Raw genomic sequence first — 16,302 nt, 5'->3', positions numbered from 1 at the left:
GGCCGGGAGTGGAAACAGCTACCCTAAAGAGCCTGGAACTCCAGGGCCTGCCCTTCAAGCAGGAGTGTGGTCTCTCTCCAGGGTGTGAAAAGCTGAAAAAAACTGGAAAAAAACCCTGCTGCTTCCAAAGGGGAACTTGTGATAAAAACTACAGATTACTGGGCCAGGAGTGGTGGCTCACGCCTATAATCCTAGCACTTTGGGAGGCTGAGGTGGGTGAACCACCTGAGGTCAGGAGTTCGAGGCCAGCCTGGCCAAAATGGTGAAACCCCATCTGTACTAAAAGTACAAAAATTAACCGGTCGAGGTAGCACACACCTGTAATCCCAGCTACTCAGAGGCTGAGGCAGGAGAATTGCTTGAGCCTGGGAGGTGGAGCTGCAGTGAGTTGAGATCACGCCATTGCACCCCAGCCTGAGCAACAAATCGAGACTCCGTCTCAAAAACAAAACAAAACAAAAAAACCCCTACAGATTATAAAAGTAAAGAAACCACCATGAAGGAGACGAGGCAGAGACAAAAACAAGAGGACTGGCATATCAGTGTACATAATACAACCGCCTAACGACCACAAGATACATGCAAATAAAAGAGGGCTAAAAGGGGAAGAGAGATTAACATGCAGTAACAGAATAGCTGAAGAGAGAACTGGAAGATTTAAAAAGTAACCCAACAGGCCAGGTGTGTGGCTCATGCCTGGAATCCCAGCCCTTTGGAGGCCAAGGTGGGCGGGTTGCTTGAGCTCAGGAGTTGGAGACCAGCCTGGGCAACATGGTGAAACCCTGTCTCTACTAAAAATACAAAAATTAGATGGGTGTGGTTGTGCTTGCATCTGTGGTCCCAACTATTCTGCAGGCTGAGGTGAGAAGATCGCTTGAGCCCAGGAGGCAGAGGTTGCAGTGAGCCGAGATCACACCACTGCACTCCAGCATGGGTAACACAGTGAGAATCTGTCTTTATTTTTTATTTTATTTTATTTTTTTTTGAGACGGAGTCTCGCTCTGTCGCCAGGGCTGGAGTGCAGTGGCCGGATCTCAGCTCACTGCAAGCTCCGCCTCCCGGGTTCACGCCATTCTCCTGCCTCAGCCTCCCGAGTAGCTGGGACTACAGGCGCCCGCCACCTCGCCCGGCTAGTTTTTTGTATTTTTTTAGTAGAGACGGGGTTTCACCGTGTTAGCCAGGATGGTCTCGATCTCCTGACCTCGTGATCCGCCCGTCTCGGCCTCCCAAAGTGCTGGGATTACAGGCTTGAGCCACCGCGCCCGGCCAGAATCTGTCTTTAAAAAAAAAAAAAGGGCCAGGCGCGGTGGCTCAAGCCTGTAATCCCAGCACTTTGGGAGGCCGAGACGGGCGGATCACGAGGTCAGGAGATCGAGACCATCCTGGCTAACACGGTGAAACCCCGTCTCTACTAAAAAAATACAAAAAATTAGCCGGGCGAGATGGCGGGCGCCTGTAGTCCCAGCTACTCGGGAGGCTGAGGCAGGAGAATGGCGGGAACCCGGGAGGCGGAGCTTGCAGTGAGCTGAGATCCGGCCACTGCACTCCAGCCTGGGCGACAGAGCGAGACTCCGTCTCAAAAAAAAAAAAAAAAAAAAAAAAAAGGCCGGGCGCGGTGGCTCAAGCCTGTAATCCCAGCACTTTGGGAGGCCGAGATGGGCAGATCACGAGGTCAGGAGATCGAGACCACCCTGGTCTACACGGTGAAACCCCGTCTCTACTAAAAAATGCAAAAAACTAGCCGGGCGAGATGGTGGGCGCCTGTAGTCCCAGCTACTCGGGAGGCTGAGGCAGGAGAATGGCATGAACCCGGGAGGCGGAGCTTGCAGTGAGCCGAGATCGCGCCACCGCACTCCAGCCTGGGCGACAGAGCGAGACTCCATCTCAAAAATAAATAAATAAATAAATAAGCGTATATCTGGATATATCCTATTGAAACTGCAGAATAAAAAAAGCAAATCTTATTAAAAAAAAGAGCTGCTCACGCAACTCTGCTGTCAAAGTTTGTAGTGCAAAGTCAAGTTATCAACAAATGAGTGTGGCTATGTCGGAAATTTAATAAATAATAGTAAAACTTCATTTATTGACATGGAAATTTGAACATTATATAATTTTATGTTATCAAATCTTATTATAATTTGACTTTTCTCCAACCATTACAAAATATAAAACCCATTCTGTGGACTAGACCTTGCTGATCCCTAATGCAAACTTCTAATGATGGGAATCACAACTTCTGACATTGCTTCCTGTTAGGACTGTAGAGGCACCTCTGGTGAGGCAGCTCAGGGCTTGGAGACCAGCCTGGCCAACATAGTGAAAACCTGTCTGTACTAAAAATACAAAGATTAGCTGGGCATGGTGGCATGTGCCTGTAATCTTAGCTACTGGGAAGGCTGAGGCATGAGAATCGCTTCAACTGGGAGGGAGAGGATGCCGTGAACCGAGATTTTGCCACTGCACTCTATCCTGGGAGACAGTGAGACTCGTCTCAAAAAAAAAAAAAAAAAAGAAAAAAAAAGGAATGATAAAAAGTTGTTAGTTGCGATTCTGTGTTGTGTTAATTGCCGTTTGTTCATATTCAATGGTTTTTGTCAGTTTTCCTTTTTCCTATGTTTGTTCTATTTATTGAAATGTAATTTTATGTCTAATTAATCTGATAAACTGTGGGCTTGTATTCTGTAGTTTTTTTTTTTTTGAGACAGAGTCTTGCTCTGTCACCCAGGCTGGAGTGCAGTGGCGCAATCTCGGCTCACTGCAACCTCTGCCTCCCGGGTTCAAGCGATTCTCCTGCCTCAGCCTCCTGAGTAGCTGGGATTACAGACACCCGCCACCACACCCGGCTAATTTTTTTGTATTTTTCATAGAGATGGGGTTTCACCCTGTTGGTCAGGCTGGTCTCGAACTCCTGATCTCGTGATCTGCCTGCCTCGGCCTCCCAAAGTGCTGGGATTGCAGGCATGAACCACTGCGCCTGGCCTCTGTATGCTTTTTATTTCATTTTTCTAGTTTTTAAAATTTTTATTATTTTTGAGATAGATCTCAGTCTGTCTTCCAGGCTCGAGTGCAGGGGTGCAATCATGGCTCACTGCAGCCTCCCAGGCTCAGTGATCCTTCCACCCCAGCTCCCCAAGTAGCTGGGACTACAGGTGCCCCACCATGCCTGGCTAATTTTTGTATTTTTTGTAGAGATGGGGTTTTGCCATGTTTCCCAGGTTGGTCTCGAACTCCTGGGCTCAAGTGATCCTCCCACCTTGGCCTCTCAAAGTGCTGGGATTACAGGCACGAGGCATCACACCCGGTTAGTTCTTCTTATGAAAGGACCGGGCCATGACGGATTAGAAATGAAAACTGGCCCTTTACCACAGCTAGTTGGAAGACCACTGGTTTAGGAGTTCCTGCATCCAATGGGTACCCCCAAAGTGCCTTGAATGGGGGTTGAGGGTGGGAAGTCTGTGGGGCCTGGAAAGGTGGGAGCGACAGCAGGAGTCTGGGTGTCCATTCATCTAACTCAGAACCCTGAAGGCCCCACTGTGTTGGGTGCTGCAGTGGTTCGTGGGACCCATGTTTCGGTGGGGGAGATAGACTGTGTGGGCAGGTGCACCAACAGGGCTTCCCAACTCTTGCTCACTCAGCCAGCCTCTTGGTTGGCTGGTAGGGGAGACCAGCTCAGTGCTGGTTTCCTTCTCCCTCCCCCACAGTGTCATGGGAAGAGCCCTGGCCAGGGAGCTGGAGCCCTGGGTTACGTTTCTAATTCTACCTACCACCTGCTGGCTGTCCTTGGGCGAGTCAGTCCTCATCTGTAAAATGGGACTGAGGTAGTGAAAATTACAAGATATAAACCCGTGTTCAGTGCTTAGCGCAGGGCCTAATGCCTTTTCTTTTTTTTCTTTTTTTAAAATAGAGATGGGGTCTCACCATGTTATCCAGGTTGGTCTCAAACTCATGGGCTCAAGCGATCCTCCGACCTTGGCCTCTCAAAGTGCTAGGATTACAGGCTTGAGCCACTGTGCCCGGCCATCCTGGTGCCTTTTAACAACTTGATAACTGGTAGCTACTATGATCTCAGATTTCAGGCTTCTCAAAGATTCTGTTTCTTGGTTCCTAAGATTCTGAAATGCTCTGATTTTCCAAAATTCTGAGATGGTTTGTTTCTAACATTCTGCATTTCCAAGTCTTTGATCACTGAGGGTGTCAGGCACGGCTTCCTATGCCCTCTGCCCCCAGGTTCTCCCAGCCTCTGGGACTGGGAAGGAAGGCAGTGGGTGGAGGGGGCTGGGCCGCTGCCTTGGCATGGCCCACATTCAGCGCTGGCTGTGGCAGCCCAGGGCCCCAGAGCCAGGCTGGAACTAGGATACCAGCCTCCAGGCCCCAGGCCTGCGTCATCTTTGAGTGCTCTCGGCCAGGGCCACCAGACAGAGATGGGCTGGTTGAGTCATCCAAGGGTGGGGGTGGGGCAGGCTGTCCTGGCTGCCTCCTGGCTGGCAAGGCAGACTTCCTACGCCCAGCTCTGCCCCTAACATGCCCCGTAACTTTGGGCAAGCCTCAGCATCAGGGCTGCCACGCGTTCGGTGGTACTCGAAGCCCTTCAGCCTCAGGGTCAGTCCTTGGGAGGGGGGCTGTGGTCAGGCTGGTGGGCTGGGCTAGTGGTGGCAGGGCAGGAGGACAGCAATTGCCTCTGGTGGAATTAACTACTCTTTTATTAGCACAAAATAACAGCAACCTAGCAGCCGCACGGCCGGAGAATAAGTTAAGGCACAGAGCAGGCGAGGGGCGGCTTTCCCAGGGCCAGGCCTGCATTCCCCAAACTTCCTGAGCAAACTCCCTAGGGGCTGGGGTTTCGAGGGCCCTGGAGGGCCTCTTCCCTTGAGATGAGGGGAACGGAACAGGGCGCGGGTCAGAGGGACGCCCACGTGGATGCAAGGAGTCCACGCTGCGCTGCAGTCACTTCTCGAAGTAGGGCAGGTAGAAGAACTGGAAGCCCCGGTGTCCCTTGACCGCGCAGTAGATGAAGATCACGTGATAGACTGTGGGGCGGGGCCTGTCAGCGCAGAGGCCCCTCCCCTCCCCACGACCCCGCCCTCAGTCCCGCTCCGCGGCCCCGCCCCTTCCGCCCCGGTGCCCGCTCCCACCTCCAGGCACCAACAACAGGAAACCCGGCACGAAGAAGATGGCGCTGGAGACACCTGCGGGAAGGGACCACAGCCCAGTCAGGGCAAGGGGGCGGGGGCTGCGAGGCCTTCCGGGCTGCCTCTGACTGCCCGGGCAAGCCTCACTCCCAGCTGAAAAGTGGCCGTGTACTGCCGGGAGGCGGGAGGGCTTGCCGTGGACCCGTGGACACAAGACAGGGGTGTCCTCTGCCTGTGGGGGCGGGAGGGTCGCTCACCTGGAGAGGGGGTCGCCTCCAGTCCCACGCCGACCAGGATCAGCACTGCACACAGACGGAGCCGCGGGGGTGGGGGCAGGAGCAGTGGTGAGGGCGGGGGCTCCCACTCCCAGCCCGGCTCAGCCCTACACCACCTGAGCTGAAGATGCCCTAGGCAGAGACCCTCTCCAGGAAGCTCACCAAGCTCTGTTTCCAGAGCAAGGCACTGAGCAGGCCCTGGGAAATGTGTGAAACTTGAGAGATTTTTATTTGCTCCTTGGGGTGGGCTTTTAGTCATTCAACAAACATTTATGGAACACCTACTGAGTGCCTGGTACTGGGAATTCCGCCCTGAAGGGCAGAAAAGATCCCTGCCCTCATGGCCCAGCCTTAGTGGAGGAACCAGTAAGAACCTGAAAGCTAACAGTACAGGTGATCGGGATATGGGGGGTAAGAAGAGGGCAGTGCAGGAGTCCTGGATCCCCAGTTACAAGAGGGATGGGGGAATGAGGAGCTGGACTTTGGACTCTGCAACAAGGCGGGTAGTAAGCCTGGGGGAATGGGGGGCCACCATGGACTGCTGTGTGCTTTGTGCATTGCCCCGACTACTTCAAAAAGGGTGGGCCAGGTGCCGTGGCTCATGCCTGTAATCTCAGTGCTTCAGCGAGCCAAGGCAGGAAGATTGAGGCCAGGAGTTCGAAGCCAGCCTGGGCAACATAGCAAGACCCCCATCTCTAAAAAAAAAAAATTAGCCCAATCCAGGCATGGTGGCTCATGGCTGTAATCCTAGCACTTTGGGAGGCTCATTTGAGTTCAGGAGTTCAAGACCAGCCTAGGCAACATAGTGAGGCCTTGTCTCTATTATTATTTAAAAAAAAAAAATTTTCCCTAGTCCCAGCTACTAGGGAGGTTCAGCTGGGTGGATGGCTTGAGTCCAAGAGTTTGAGGCTGCAGTGATCATACCACAGTACTCCAGCTTGGGCAACAGAATAAGACCCCGTCTCTAAAAAAATAAAAAGGGCTGGGCGTGGTGGCTCACGCCTGTAATACCAACACTTTGGGAAGCCGAGGCAGGTGGATCACCTGAGGCTAACATGGTGAAACCCCACCTCTACTAAAAAAATACAAAAAATTAGCCAGGTATGGTGGCGGGCGCCTGTAATCCCAGCTACTATGGAGGCTGAGGCATGAAAATCCCTTGAACCCAGGAGACGGAGGTTGCAGTGAGCCGAGATTGTGCCACTGCACTCCTGCCTGGACAACAGAGCAAGACTCCTCCTCAAAAAAAAAAAGGTGGGGTATAGGATATGATGGGGGCTGAAACTCACTCCCTGCACCCTAGAAAGGCCCTCTAAGGAGCTCTGGTAGCCCCAGACTTGCCTTGCTGGGTTGAGAGGGGACAAATGACAGAACTTGGCAGCACTACCGGGGCCAGTGTGCAGCGGTGCTGGGAAGTGGCAGCCCCTCCCACGCACTCCAACACCCAGAGAGGAGGCCAGATTGCGTGCTGGGGGCCTGGCTGGCTGGGAAGCCTTGGCCTTCCTGGAGAAGCAGAGAGATCAGCCAGGGTAGCAGCCACAGTTGGTCCCTCCTTATATGTCACTCGTGACCCCAACCCTGGATCCTTTCTGGGGACTCTGCCTCCTCTACCCCAAAGAACGAGGTGCCTGGGAGCCAGAGGACACCTGGTGTGAGATCTGCCTGCTCTGGACCAAAAGTTCCCCCATCTGAGCAATGGGTAGGAGAGGGGTGCTGGTCAGCGCTTAGATGCCAGATAAGGGGAAGTACCAGGTGCCCTGTGGCTCTGCACTGGCTGGGCACTCGGCATCCCTGAGCCCCTACACGTGGCTCTTCTGGGCACCACCTCACTTGCAGGACTTCTGTAAGGTGGGAAAATAAAACTGCCCTGCACCTTGCCCAAAGTAGACACAGAATAAATGGTAGCTGCTACTCTTCTGTCCTCTAATGGATTAAACAGGTTAAATTTTTTAAAAAAGGAAAAGTCTCTGGAGTGATAAGCCAGGTTCCATTTTCAGCTATGTGTGATTTCCTGACTGTGTGCTCAGGTTGCAAGGCCTCTGTCTCCTCACCTGTAAACTGGGGCTGTGATGATGGCAGCCAGCTGCCCCCTCAGGATGCTGGGAGGCTCAGTGTCAAGGGGGAGGCAGAGCCTCCCATGGGGCCCCTTTTGACTCCAACCCTCAGGGCCACTCACCCAGCCCCAGCAGCAGGAGCAGGAAGGAGGCCAGCACCACTCGACGGTTCTTCTGGATCAAAGGGTGTTGGGTCCAGCTGGGTGGCAGGAGAGCAGGGTCAATGTGAAGGAGGTGAAGGGAGGGGGTGCAGGAGGCTGCAGTGGTAGAGCCAGGGCTGCTTGGCTGGGGGCTTAGGTAGGCAGGCTCACCTGCAGCAGGTGTTGTAGGAGCGCTGGGTGCCGCTGCTGATGGTGCTAAAGGACCACTGGGAGCTGCGGATGGAAGTTCGGCCGGAATCCCTGCAGGACAGGCGCCCAGTGAGGGGCAGGGAGGCAAGGATGGGGTTGTTTTGGGACAGAAGTCCTGATGAAGTACAGGGTGTGGTGCAGGGACTGGAGCTGGCCCCTTGCAGAATAGTGGACTCTGAGAGGCCTCGGTGGGTGAGGATGAATTCAGGGACTGGAGATGAGCTAGGGGTTTCTTTAGGACAGGTGACCTGTATGAAGGTGGGGGCCAGACCAGACTGGGGGTTTCTGAAAGAGGTGAGTACGGCTGGGCACTAGGGTAGGGTGACCCTGCAGTGTAGGGGACCCTGTGAGGAAAGTGAGGGTCAGACTAGGAATCAATAGGATGGGATGGAAGTGAGTGAAGTGGGGTGGGCGACTCAGCAGGGTCCCTGGGGATAGGAGCTGGGGCTGGGGTACAGGGTTGGGTCCCCACCTGGCCCTAACCTGGTGCTGACTCCCCCATCTGGCTCCGGAGAGACCTGGGCTCCATCCTCATCGTTCTCCAGGTTCTGTTGCAGAACACAGGTCTCAGGGGGGTTGCTAGGCTGGGGCCCTTCCTCATCCCTTCCCAGGGAGAGAAGGCAGGCCTACACAACCATCTGCCTGGCCGCCTGGCAGCTGCTCACCTGGCCCTCCGCCCTCCCTGCAGAACGGGTTTGGTGAATCACAGAAACCAGGTAGGAGGTGGGTGGATGCCAGGGCTTTGGGGAGCAGGAGCCTGCACGGGTCCCAGGGAAAGGAGAGCTCCCAACTTTGGGAGTCAGGGTGGAGCTTTCATTCAGTGGCCTAGAATGAGAGCTTGGGAATTGGGGTGCCAGGGAAGGCCAGGCCCAGGGTTCCCAGGTTCAAGGTACAGGGATCGGGTTCAGGTCTCCAAGAAAAGCAGCCTAGGGTTGGTGGAGGTTTCCTGGGAAAATGGGGATTGATTTCTGATTTAGTGGGAGCCCAAGGGTGGGCAAGGACTGGTCATGTGAGAGGGGCTTCAGCTCTTAGGGGTGATGGTGGGATTAGGGTGAGGGCTTTCAGAATACAGAAAGGCGTGCGGGTTCCCATCAGCTTAGCTGGCCTGGGGCACAGGGGATGCTCCTGCGTGTGGGCAAGGTCTGGTTCAGATACAGAGGAGCTCCCCCAACCCAGCGGGGGCCAGGGGCGAGTACCCAGGCTGAGTAGGGAATCGGCTGGGCTCCCCAGCTGGAGCTGAGGGATGAGCTCCTGGGCCCGGGCTGTGGACTCTTCCCGGCTGGCTGGGGCCCGGTATCGGAACTGGCAGGGCCTGGGCAGGGCTGTGGATCAAGAGTCACGTCCGGGGGTAGGGGGGTGGTCTCGCACTTCAGCTGGGGCCTCTAGGCAGATTCTCTCCTGAGCTGAGGCCTTTGGGGCCCTGCCTGGGGTCCCGTCCGGCCGGGGACAGGGGGTGAGGTGGGCCGGGCGGTTCACCTGGTAGCGCAGCCGGGACTGCTTGTCCTCGTCAGCCACCTCGAACCGGGCCCGACGCTCGAAGTGCAGCGGCCCAAAGCGCGCGACCCCGCTGGACTCGGGTCCAGGGCCCGCGTCCTCCAGGGACAGCTCGAAGGCATCATCAATGCTGAACTGGGGCCGGGCGGCGCTCATGGCCCCGGCCCTCTCAGGCGCCGTGCGCCGCCGCCATCTGCGCCCACACGCCCAGCGTCGCAGCGGCCCGCCCCCATATGCCCCGCCCCTCCGGTCCTGGCTCCGCCCCACACGCAGGCCCCGCCCCCGTTCGCCCTAAGCAGGCCAGAGCTGCCGAGCGCCGAGCGGGCTGATGGGTGGGAGCCTGTTCAAGACTGAGCGCGCCCGGCCAGTGACGCCACTCAGTGGCCGCCATGGCGAGCGACAGCCGATTCTGGGCTCTGACACAGCCCCCAGACCTGTAGGTGGGGGCTTGGAGGGGCTTCCACGCCCCAACTTCCAGGTCCCTGACAGGGCCTTTTGCACCGCAGCGTGTTCCTCGAGTGCCAAGGACACTCCTGGAAACTGTTTCCCCACCTTACTCACAACAGCCCTGAACCACAGGGGTACTCTCCCCATTTTTGCAAATGTGGAAACCGAGGCTCAGAGAGCTTATGTGTCTTCCACTTCTCCAGTCCAGTCTTCACGCAGCAGCCGAAGTGATCTTTTTTTTTTTTTTTTTTTTTTTTTTTTTTTGAGACGGAGTCTCGCTCTGCCGCCCAGGCTGGAGTGCTGTGGCCAGATCTCAGCTCACTGCAAGCTCCGCCTCCCGGGTTCACGCCATTCTCCTGTCTCAGCCTCCCGAGTAGCTGGGATTATAGGCGCCCGCCACCTCGCCCGGCTAATTTTTTTGTATTTTTAGTAGAGACGGTGTTTCACCGTGTTAGCCAGGATGGTCTCGATCTCCTGACCTCGTGATCCGCCCGTCTCGGCCTCCCAAAGTGCTGGGATTACAGGCTTGAGCCACCGCGCCCGGCCTTTTTTTTTTTTTTTTTTTGAGGTGGAGTCGCGCTCTGTCGCCCAGGCTGGAGTGCAGTGGCGCAATCTCGGCTCACTGCAAGCTCCGCCTCCCGGGTTCACGCCATTCTCCTGCCTCAGCCTCCCAAGTAGCTGGGACTACAGGCGCCCGCCACCTCGCCCGGCTAGTTTTTTGTATTTTTAGTAGAGACGGGGTTTCACCATGTTAGCCAGGATGGTCTCGATCTCCTGACCTCGTGATCCGCCCGTCTCGGCCTCCCAAAGTGCTGGGATTACAGGCTTGAGCCACCGCGCCCGGCCTGAAGTGATCTTTTAAAACAAATCTTTTTGTCTCTGTGTTATTCTTAAATGAAACCTTTTTAAAAAATTATGCTGCTGGCCCGGCTCGGTGGCTCACTCCTATAATCCCAGCACTTTGGGAGGCCGAGGCGGGTGGATCATTGAGGTCAGGAGTTCCAGACCAGCCTGGCCAACAGGCGAAACCCTGTCTTTACTAAAAACACAAAAAGTAGCCGAGCGTGGTAGCGCATGCCTATAGTCCCAGCTACTTGGGAGGCTGAGGCAGAAAAATTGCTTGAACGCGGGAGGCAGATGTTGCAGTGGGCCGAGATTGAGCTACTGCCCTCCAGCCTGGGCGACAGAGCAAGACTCCGTCTCAAACAAAACAAAACAAAACAAACAAAAAACCTTCCCTTGGTTTTCCATTGCACTTAGAATAAAATCTGAACTCTTGGCAGGGCATGTCGCTCACACTTGGGGAGGCCGAGGTGAGTGGATCACTTGAGGTCGGGAGTCCGAGACCAGCCTGGCCAACACGGTGAAACCCAGTCTCTACTAAAAATACAAAAATTAACTGGGCATGGTGGCCTGTGCCTGTAATCCCAGCTACTTGGGAGGCTGAGGCAGGAGAATCGCTTGTACCTTGGAGGCAGAGGTTGCAGTGAGTGGAGATACCACTGCACTCCAGCCTGGGCAACAGAGCAAGACTCCATCTCAAAAAAAAAAAAAAAAAAGAACCATGGGGACTGTTGAGGGTGAGGGTGAAAGAGAGCAGAAAGCAGAAGTACTCTGTGAATTAGGTGGACCTGGGTTCAAATCCCCATTCTACCACTTGGAAGAATTTGGGACTTTGGCAAACCCCTCATTCATTTCTGCCGCAAGTATTTATTAAACATCTCTTTAGGGCCAAACACTGTTTTGGGCACTATAGATACAGTGGTGAATAAAACAGTGCAAAATGAGACAATTTCAAGTGCTGTGTGATGCAAAACTGACTTTAGATTCCGTGGTCAGATGACCTTTCCAAGAGGTGACATTTGAGCAGGAATGCCGATGATGAAGGAGCCAGCTATGAGAAAAGCAAGGTTCAGTGTTTTCCTGGCACCAGGGAACAGCACATGCAAAGGCCAGGAGGTGTGAAGGAGCTTGGCTTGTGGAGGAAGAATGTGAGAAAGCCAGTGAGGCTGAGCAGCGAGGAAAGGGGAGGGGCGACCTGAACCTGGGAGGAGTAGACGGGCCCCAGAGCCTTGAGAGTTTTGTGGACCTTAGTCAAGAGTTATTATTATTTTTTTTTTGAGACAGAGTCTCGCTCTGTTGCCCAAGCTGTAGTGCAGTGGCGCGATCTCAGCTTACTGCAACCTCCGACTCCTAGGTTCAAGTGATTCTCCTACCTCGGCCTCCCGAGGAGGCTGGGATTACAGGCATGAGCCACAGCACCCTGCCTAACTTTTTTTTTTCTTTTGAGACAGAGTCTCGTACTATCACCCGGGCTGGAGTGCAGTGGCAAGATTGCGGCTCGCTGCAACCTCTGCCTCCTGGATTCAAGCGATTCTCCTGCCTCGGCCTCCCGTGTAGCTAGGATTACAGGCATGAGTCGGATTATAGGTATGAACCACCACACCCGGCCTCCACGGTTCATTTTATGGCCTCATATACAGAGCTGAGTCAAGTCTACTTCTCAGTTTGTTACACATCAACTATGAACAAGGGCCCCTCGAATTATGTTAATTCACTTTCCCTCTTTCACTTCCCAGCTTCCTTTCTCTCCCCTGCCATCCATCAGACCCCATGTCCACATGCTCAGTCGGCATCCTTGAAGCCTGCCTGGCTCTGTACCATGCATGGCACTGTCTCCTATGTGGATGTGTTTGTAATTTACATGCATGATGTCATGCAGGAAATTCAATTCTGTTACTTACACGTTTACATTTTCACTCTCGATGCTGTTTTCCACATGCATCTTGTTTGTTGTTTCTACAAGCTACATGTGTGTTATACCATGTTGAATGTCTAGCACCTTTATGATCCACCTCACCTCCACAGTGTTGCACACTCAAACTGGCCTCAACTCCGCCATCACAAGCATCATTGCAGTTAACATCTTCCTGCTGTCCCGTTATGGACTGTGGGAGAATTCCCCTTGGAGTGGGATTTCCAGGATAGAGTACACGCACTCATGACTTCACAAAGTACCACAGATGCTCTCCTGAGTGGCTGTGAGAGTTGACACTCGACCTGGAGGCTTCTGGTTCTCTCAGGACTTGGTACCATCCAACTTTTTAATGGCTTGCTGATCTGATGAATTTAAAGTGGTACCTCATGTTCCCCTGGGTTCTCTGATGGCTGGAGAGTTTGAGCCGCTCTTTGTGCCCTTGTCAGCCATTGGGATTCCCTTGTCTGTGAACTGGCTCTTCATATCTTTTGTCCTTTTTGCTATTGGGTTTCTAGCCTTTTTTCTACTAATTTGCATATCTAATATCTAATCATTAAATCCTTGCTGGTTTACGACCTTGCACATATTTCCTATCTGTCTGTCTTTGTCTCCTTGTCTAATATGCTCTTAGTTAAAGAATAATCACTCCTTCTCAGGCTGGGTGCAGTGGCTCATGTCTGTAATCCCAGCACTTTGGGAAGCTGAGGAAGGAGGATCACTTGAGCCCAGGAATTCAAGATCAGCCTCAGCATAGCAAAGCTGATGCAGGGCAGGTGATCCCCAAAATTGGGGCTTAGCCCAAGAGAGTTCTTGACTTCACCTGGGAAAGAATTCAAGGGTGAGCTGGTGGTGTTAGACAGCACCTTAAACTTTTTTTTTTTGAGACGTAGTGTTGCTCTGTCGCCCAGGCTAGAGTGCAGTGGCACAATCTCGGCACACTGCAAGCTCTGCCTCCTGGGTTCATGCCATTCTCCTGCCTCAGTCTTCTGAGTAGTTGGGACTACAGGCGCCCGCCACCACGCCCGGCTAATTTTTTGTATTTTTAGTAGAGACGGGATTTCACCGTGTTAGCCAGGATGGTCTCAGTCTCCTGACCTCGTGATCCGCCCGCCAAAGAGTCTAGAAATTCTTGAATTCTTGAATTCCCTTTAAGGCCTCACCTGTGTTGGTGGCTAAGGATTCTAGGGTTTGAGTCAAGTTCTTCATGGTTGACTCGTGGTAAGCAGAGCCACCCTAGGGTGCCACTAGTCCTACTGCTGCCCTGATTCCCGCCAAAATTAATCCTATTGCTCACTTACTTCTGGTGTTCTTGGGTCTTATGGGGTTACAGACTGTGGCCTCTGGAGGGGCAAGGGTAGCTACTGCACATTCACCTCTGTTCCAAGTTTTTTATTTTTATTTTTTAAGACAAAGTCTCAAAAAAATTAGCAGGGCATGGTGGCAGGTGCCTGTGGTTCCAGCTACTTGGTAGGCTGAGGCCAGAGAATTGCTTGAACCAGAAGGCGGAGGTTACAGTGAGCCTAGATTGTGCCATTGCACTCCAGCCTGAACAACAGGGCAAGATTCCTTCTTTTTTTTTTTTGAGATGGAGTCTCACTCAGCTACCCAGGTTGGAGGGCAGTGGCACGATCTCGGCTCACAGCAACCTCCGCCTCTGGAGTCCAAGTGATTCTCCCGTCTCAGCCTCCTGAATAGCTGGGATTACAGGCACCCACCATCACACCCAGTTAATTTTTGTATTTTGGTAGAGACGGGGTTTCACCATGTTGGCTAGGCTGGTCTTGAACTCCTGACCTCAGGTGATTCGTCCGCCTCGGTCTCCCAAAGTGCTGGGATTACAGGCTTGAGCCACCTCCTGTAATTTTTTTTTTTTTTTTGAGATGGAGTCTCGCTCTGTCACTCATGCTAGAGAACAGTGGCGTGATCTCGGCTCACTGCAACCTCCGCCTCCCGGGTTCAAGCAATTCTTCTGCCTCAGCCTCCTCAAAATTTTAAATAAGGATGGAATTTGACATTGCACAACTCTGTTCAAATGCCTTGGCCCTAGTCCCAGCCTTGCCTCTCTGTGTCTCAGTTTCCTCATCTGTCAGAGATAACAATAATGCTTTCCTCATAGCAGGCACCTGCTTAATTATAAATTAATTAAATGAGTTAATACACAGTAAAGAGCACAGCACAGTGCCTGGCACATATGAGCACTTGAGAAATGTTAGGTGTTATTCTAATCAATTTTAAGATTCTTTTTTTTTTGAGACGGAGTCTCGCTCTGTCGCCCAGGCTGGAGTGCAGTGGCCGGATCTCAGCTCACTGCAAGCTCCGCCTCCCGGGTTTACACCATTCTCCTGCCTCAGCCTCCCGAGTAGCTGGGACTACAAGCGCCCACCACCTCGCCCGGCTAGTTTTTTTTTTTTTTTTTTTTGTATTTTTTAGTAGAGACGGGGTTTCACCGTGTTAGCCAGGATGGTCTTGATCTCCTGACCTCGTGATCCGCCCGTCTCGGCCTCCCAAAGTGCTGGGATTACAGGCTTGAGCCACTGAGCCCGGCCATAAGATTCTTAACTCTGTGGATTCCATCTCTGAATATGGTGCAAAGAGGGATTTAGATTTATTTCAACGTAGAGTTTTCACAGAACTACCTACCAAACAACCAATTTTTTTTTTTTAAATAGAGTCTTGCTCTGTTGCCCAGGCTGGAGTGCAGTGTCGCAATCTTGGCTCATTACAACCTCTGCTTCTCAGGTCCTATCGATTCTCGTGCCTCAGTCTTTCAAGTAGCTGGGATTACAGGGGCCCGCCACCAAGCCCAGCTAATTTTTATATTTTTAGTACAGACTGGGTTTCAGCATGTTGGCCAGGCTGGTCTTGCACTCCTGACCTCATGTGATCTGTCTGCCTTGGCCTCCCAAAGTACTGGGATTAGGTGTGAGTCACTACCCCTGTCCGGTCCAAACAACCAGTTCTTTTTCCCTCTGGACTGTGGTGCCGTCTTTATCATACAGCACTTGTAGAGCTGCCTACATATATATTGTTCTAAGCTCTCATTTTGGTTCTTTGGCCCACTTCACTATTTCTCACCAGTATCTTACACTTGTCATCATTATGGTTTTCGGTGTGGTTCAATGCGAGGACCCAGCCCCTTCTCCTTGGTTGTCTTGTTCAAACTTGACCTAGCTTTTCATGGACCTTTATTCTTTATAGAAATGTTACAAAAATGTTTTCCAAGTTCTTAAAAAATCCTCCCAATTTCTATTCGGATTTCACTGAACTCACAGATTAATTTCAGAAGAAATCACATCTTTGTGTTAAGTTGTTCTGTTTATTAACAAGCTACATCACATCAGTTATTGAGATCTTCTTTTGTGTTATAAAATTTTGTTGTCCAGGCCGGGCACAGTGAGTGGCTCACGCCTGAAATCCCAGCACTTTGGGAGGCCGAGGCAGGTGGATCACCTGAGGTCAGGAGTTCGAGACCACCCTATCCAACATGGTGAAACCCTGTCTCTACTAAAAATACAAAAAATTAGCTCGGCATGGTGGTGGGCGCCTGTAGTCCCAGCTACATGGGAGGCTGAGGCAGGAGAATCGCTTGAACCCTGGAGGCGGAGGTTGCAGTGAGCCGAGATCGCGCCACTGCACTCCAGCCTGGCGACAGAGCAAGACCCCATCTCAAAAAAAAAAAAAAATTTTTGTTTTTCTTCAAAAAGTTCTGATTTGTGTTTATATTTCCTACTTCATGGGTTTTATTGATGTTGTGAATGATACTTTAGTCTCTTTTTTTTTTTCTCTTTAAGATGG

General features: G+C 52.6%; 1 protein-coding gene across 10 annotated transcripts; it reads right to left on the bottom strand.

Moving 5' to 3' along the window:
* Positions 1-4,679: 4,679 nt before the first annotated feature.
* Positions 4,680-9,553, bottom strand: TMEM134 (transmembrane protein 134). 10 transcript variants are annotated; one of them, XM_033204993.1, is made up of 7 exons: positions 9,285-9,553; positions 8,292-8,356; positions 7,770-7,832; positions 7,581-7,657; positions 5,387-5,602; positions 5,133-5,186; positions 4,680-5,027 (listed from the first exon to the last, which is right to left on the bottom strand). In XM_033204993.1, exons 1-7 carry the CDS (start codon positions 9,456-9,458, stop codon positions 4,945-4,947), a joined length of 732 nt encoding a protein of 243 aa, XP_033060884.1. In that variant the 5' UTR covers positions 9,459-9,553; the 3' UTR covers positions 4,680-4,944. The 10 variants fall into 10 exon arrangements, with proteins under 10 accessions (XP_033060884.1, XP_033060883.1, XP_033060889.1 ...); XM_033204992.1 differs by having other exon boundaries at positions 7,770-7,859; positions 9,285-9,551; XM_033204998.1 differs by having other exon boundaries at positions 5,387-5,431; positions 9,285-9,550.
* Positions 9,554-16,302: the final 6,749 nt, after the last annotated feature.

Source organism: Trachypithecus francoisi, unplaced genomic scaffold (assembly GCF_009764315.1).
Source record: "Trachypithecus francoisi isolate TF-2019V2 unplaced genomic scaffold, Tfra_2.0 Lachesis_group8, whole genome shotgun sequence".
Taxonomy (NCBI): Eukaryota; Metazoa; Chordata; class Mammalia; order Primates; family Cercopithecidae; genus Trachypithecus; species Trachypithecus francoisi.
The sequence above is the reverse complement of the archived record's forward strand: the minus strand, read 5'-3'. Positions and strand labels throughout refer to the sequence as shown.

Coding starts and splice junctions, on each gene's coding strand:
- TMEM134 (XM_033204992.1), bottom strand. CDS start 9,458: ATGAGCGCCGCCCGGCCCCAGTTCAGCATTGATGATGCCTTCGAGCTG. Junction 5,603..7,580: donor GCTCCTGCTGCTGGGGCTGG/GTGAGTGGCCCT, acceptor CACATTTCCCAG/GGCCTGCTCAGTGCCTTGCT. Junction 5,028..5,132: donor CCTGTTGTTGGTGCCTGGAG/GTGGGAGCGGGC, acceptor CCCGCCCCACAG/TCTATCACGTGATCTTCATC.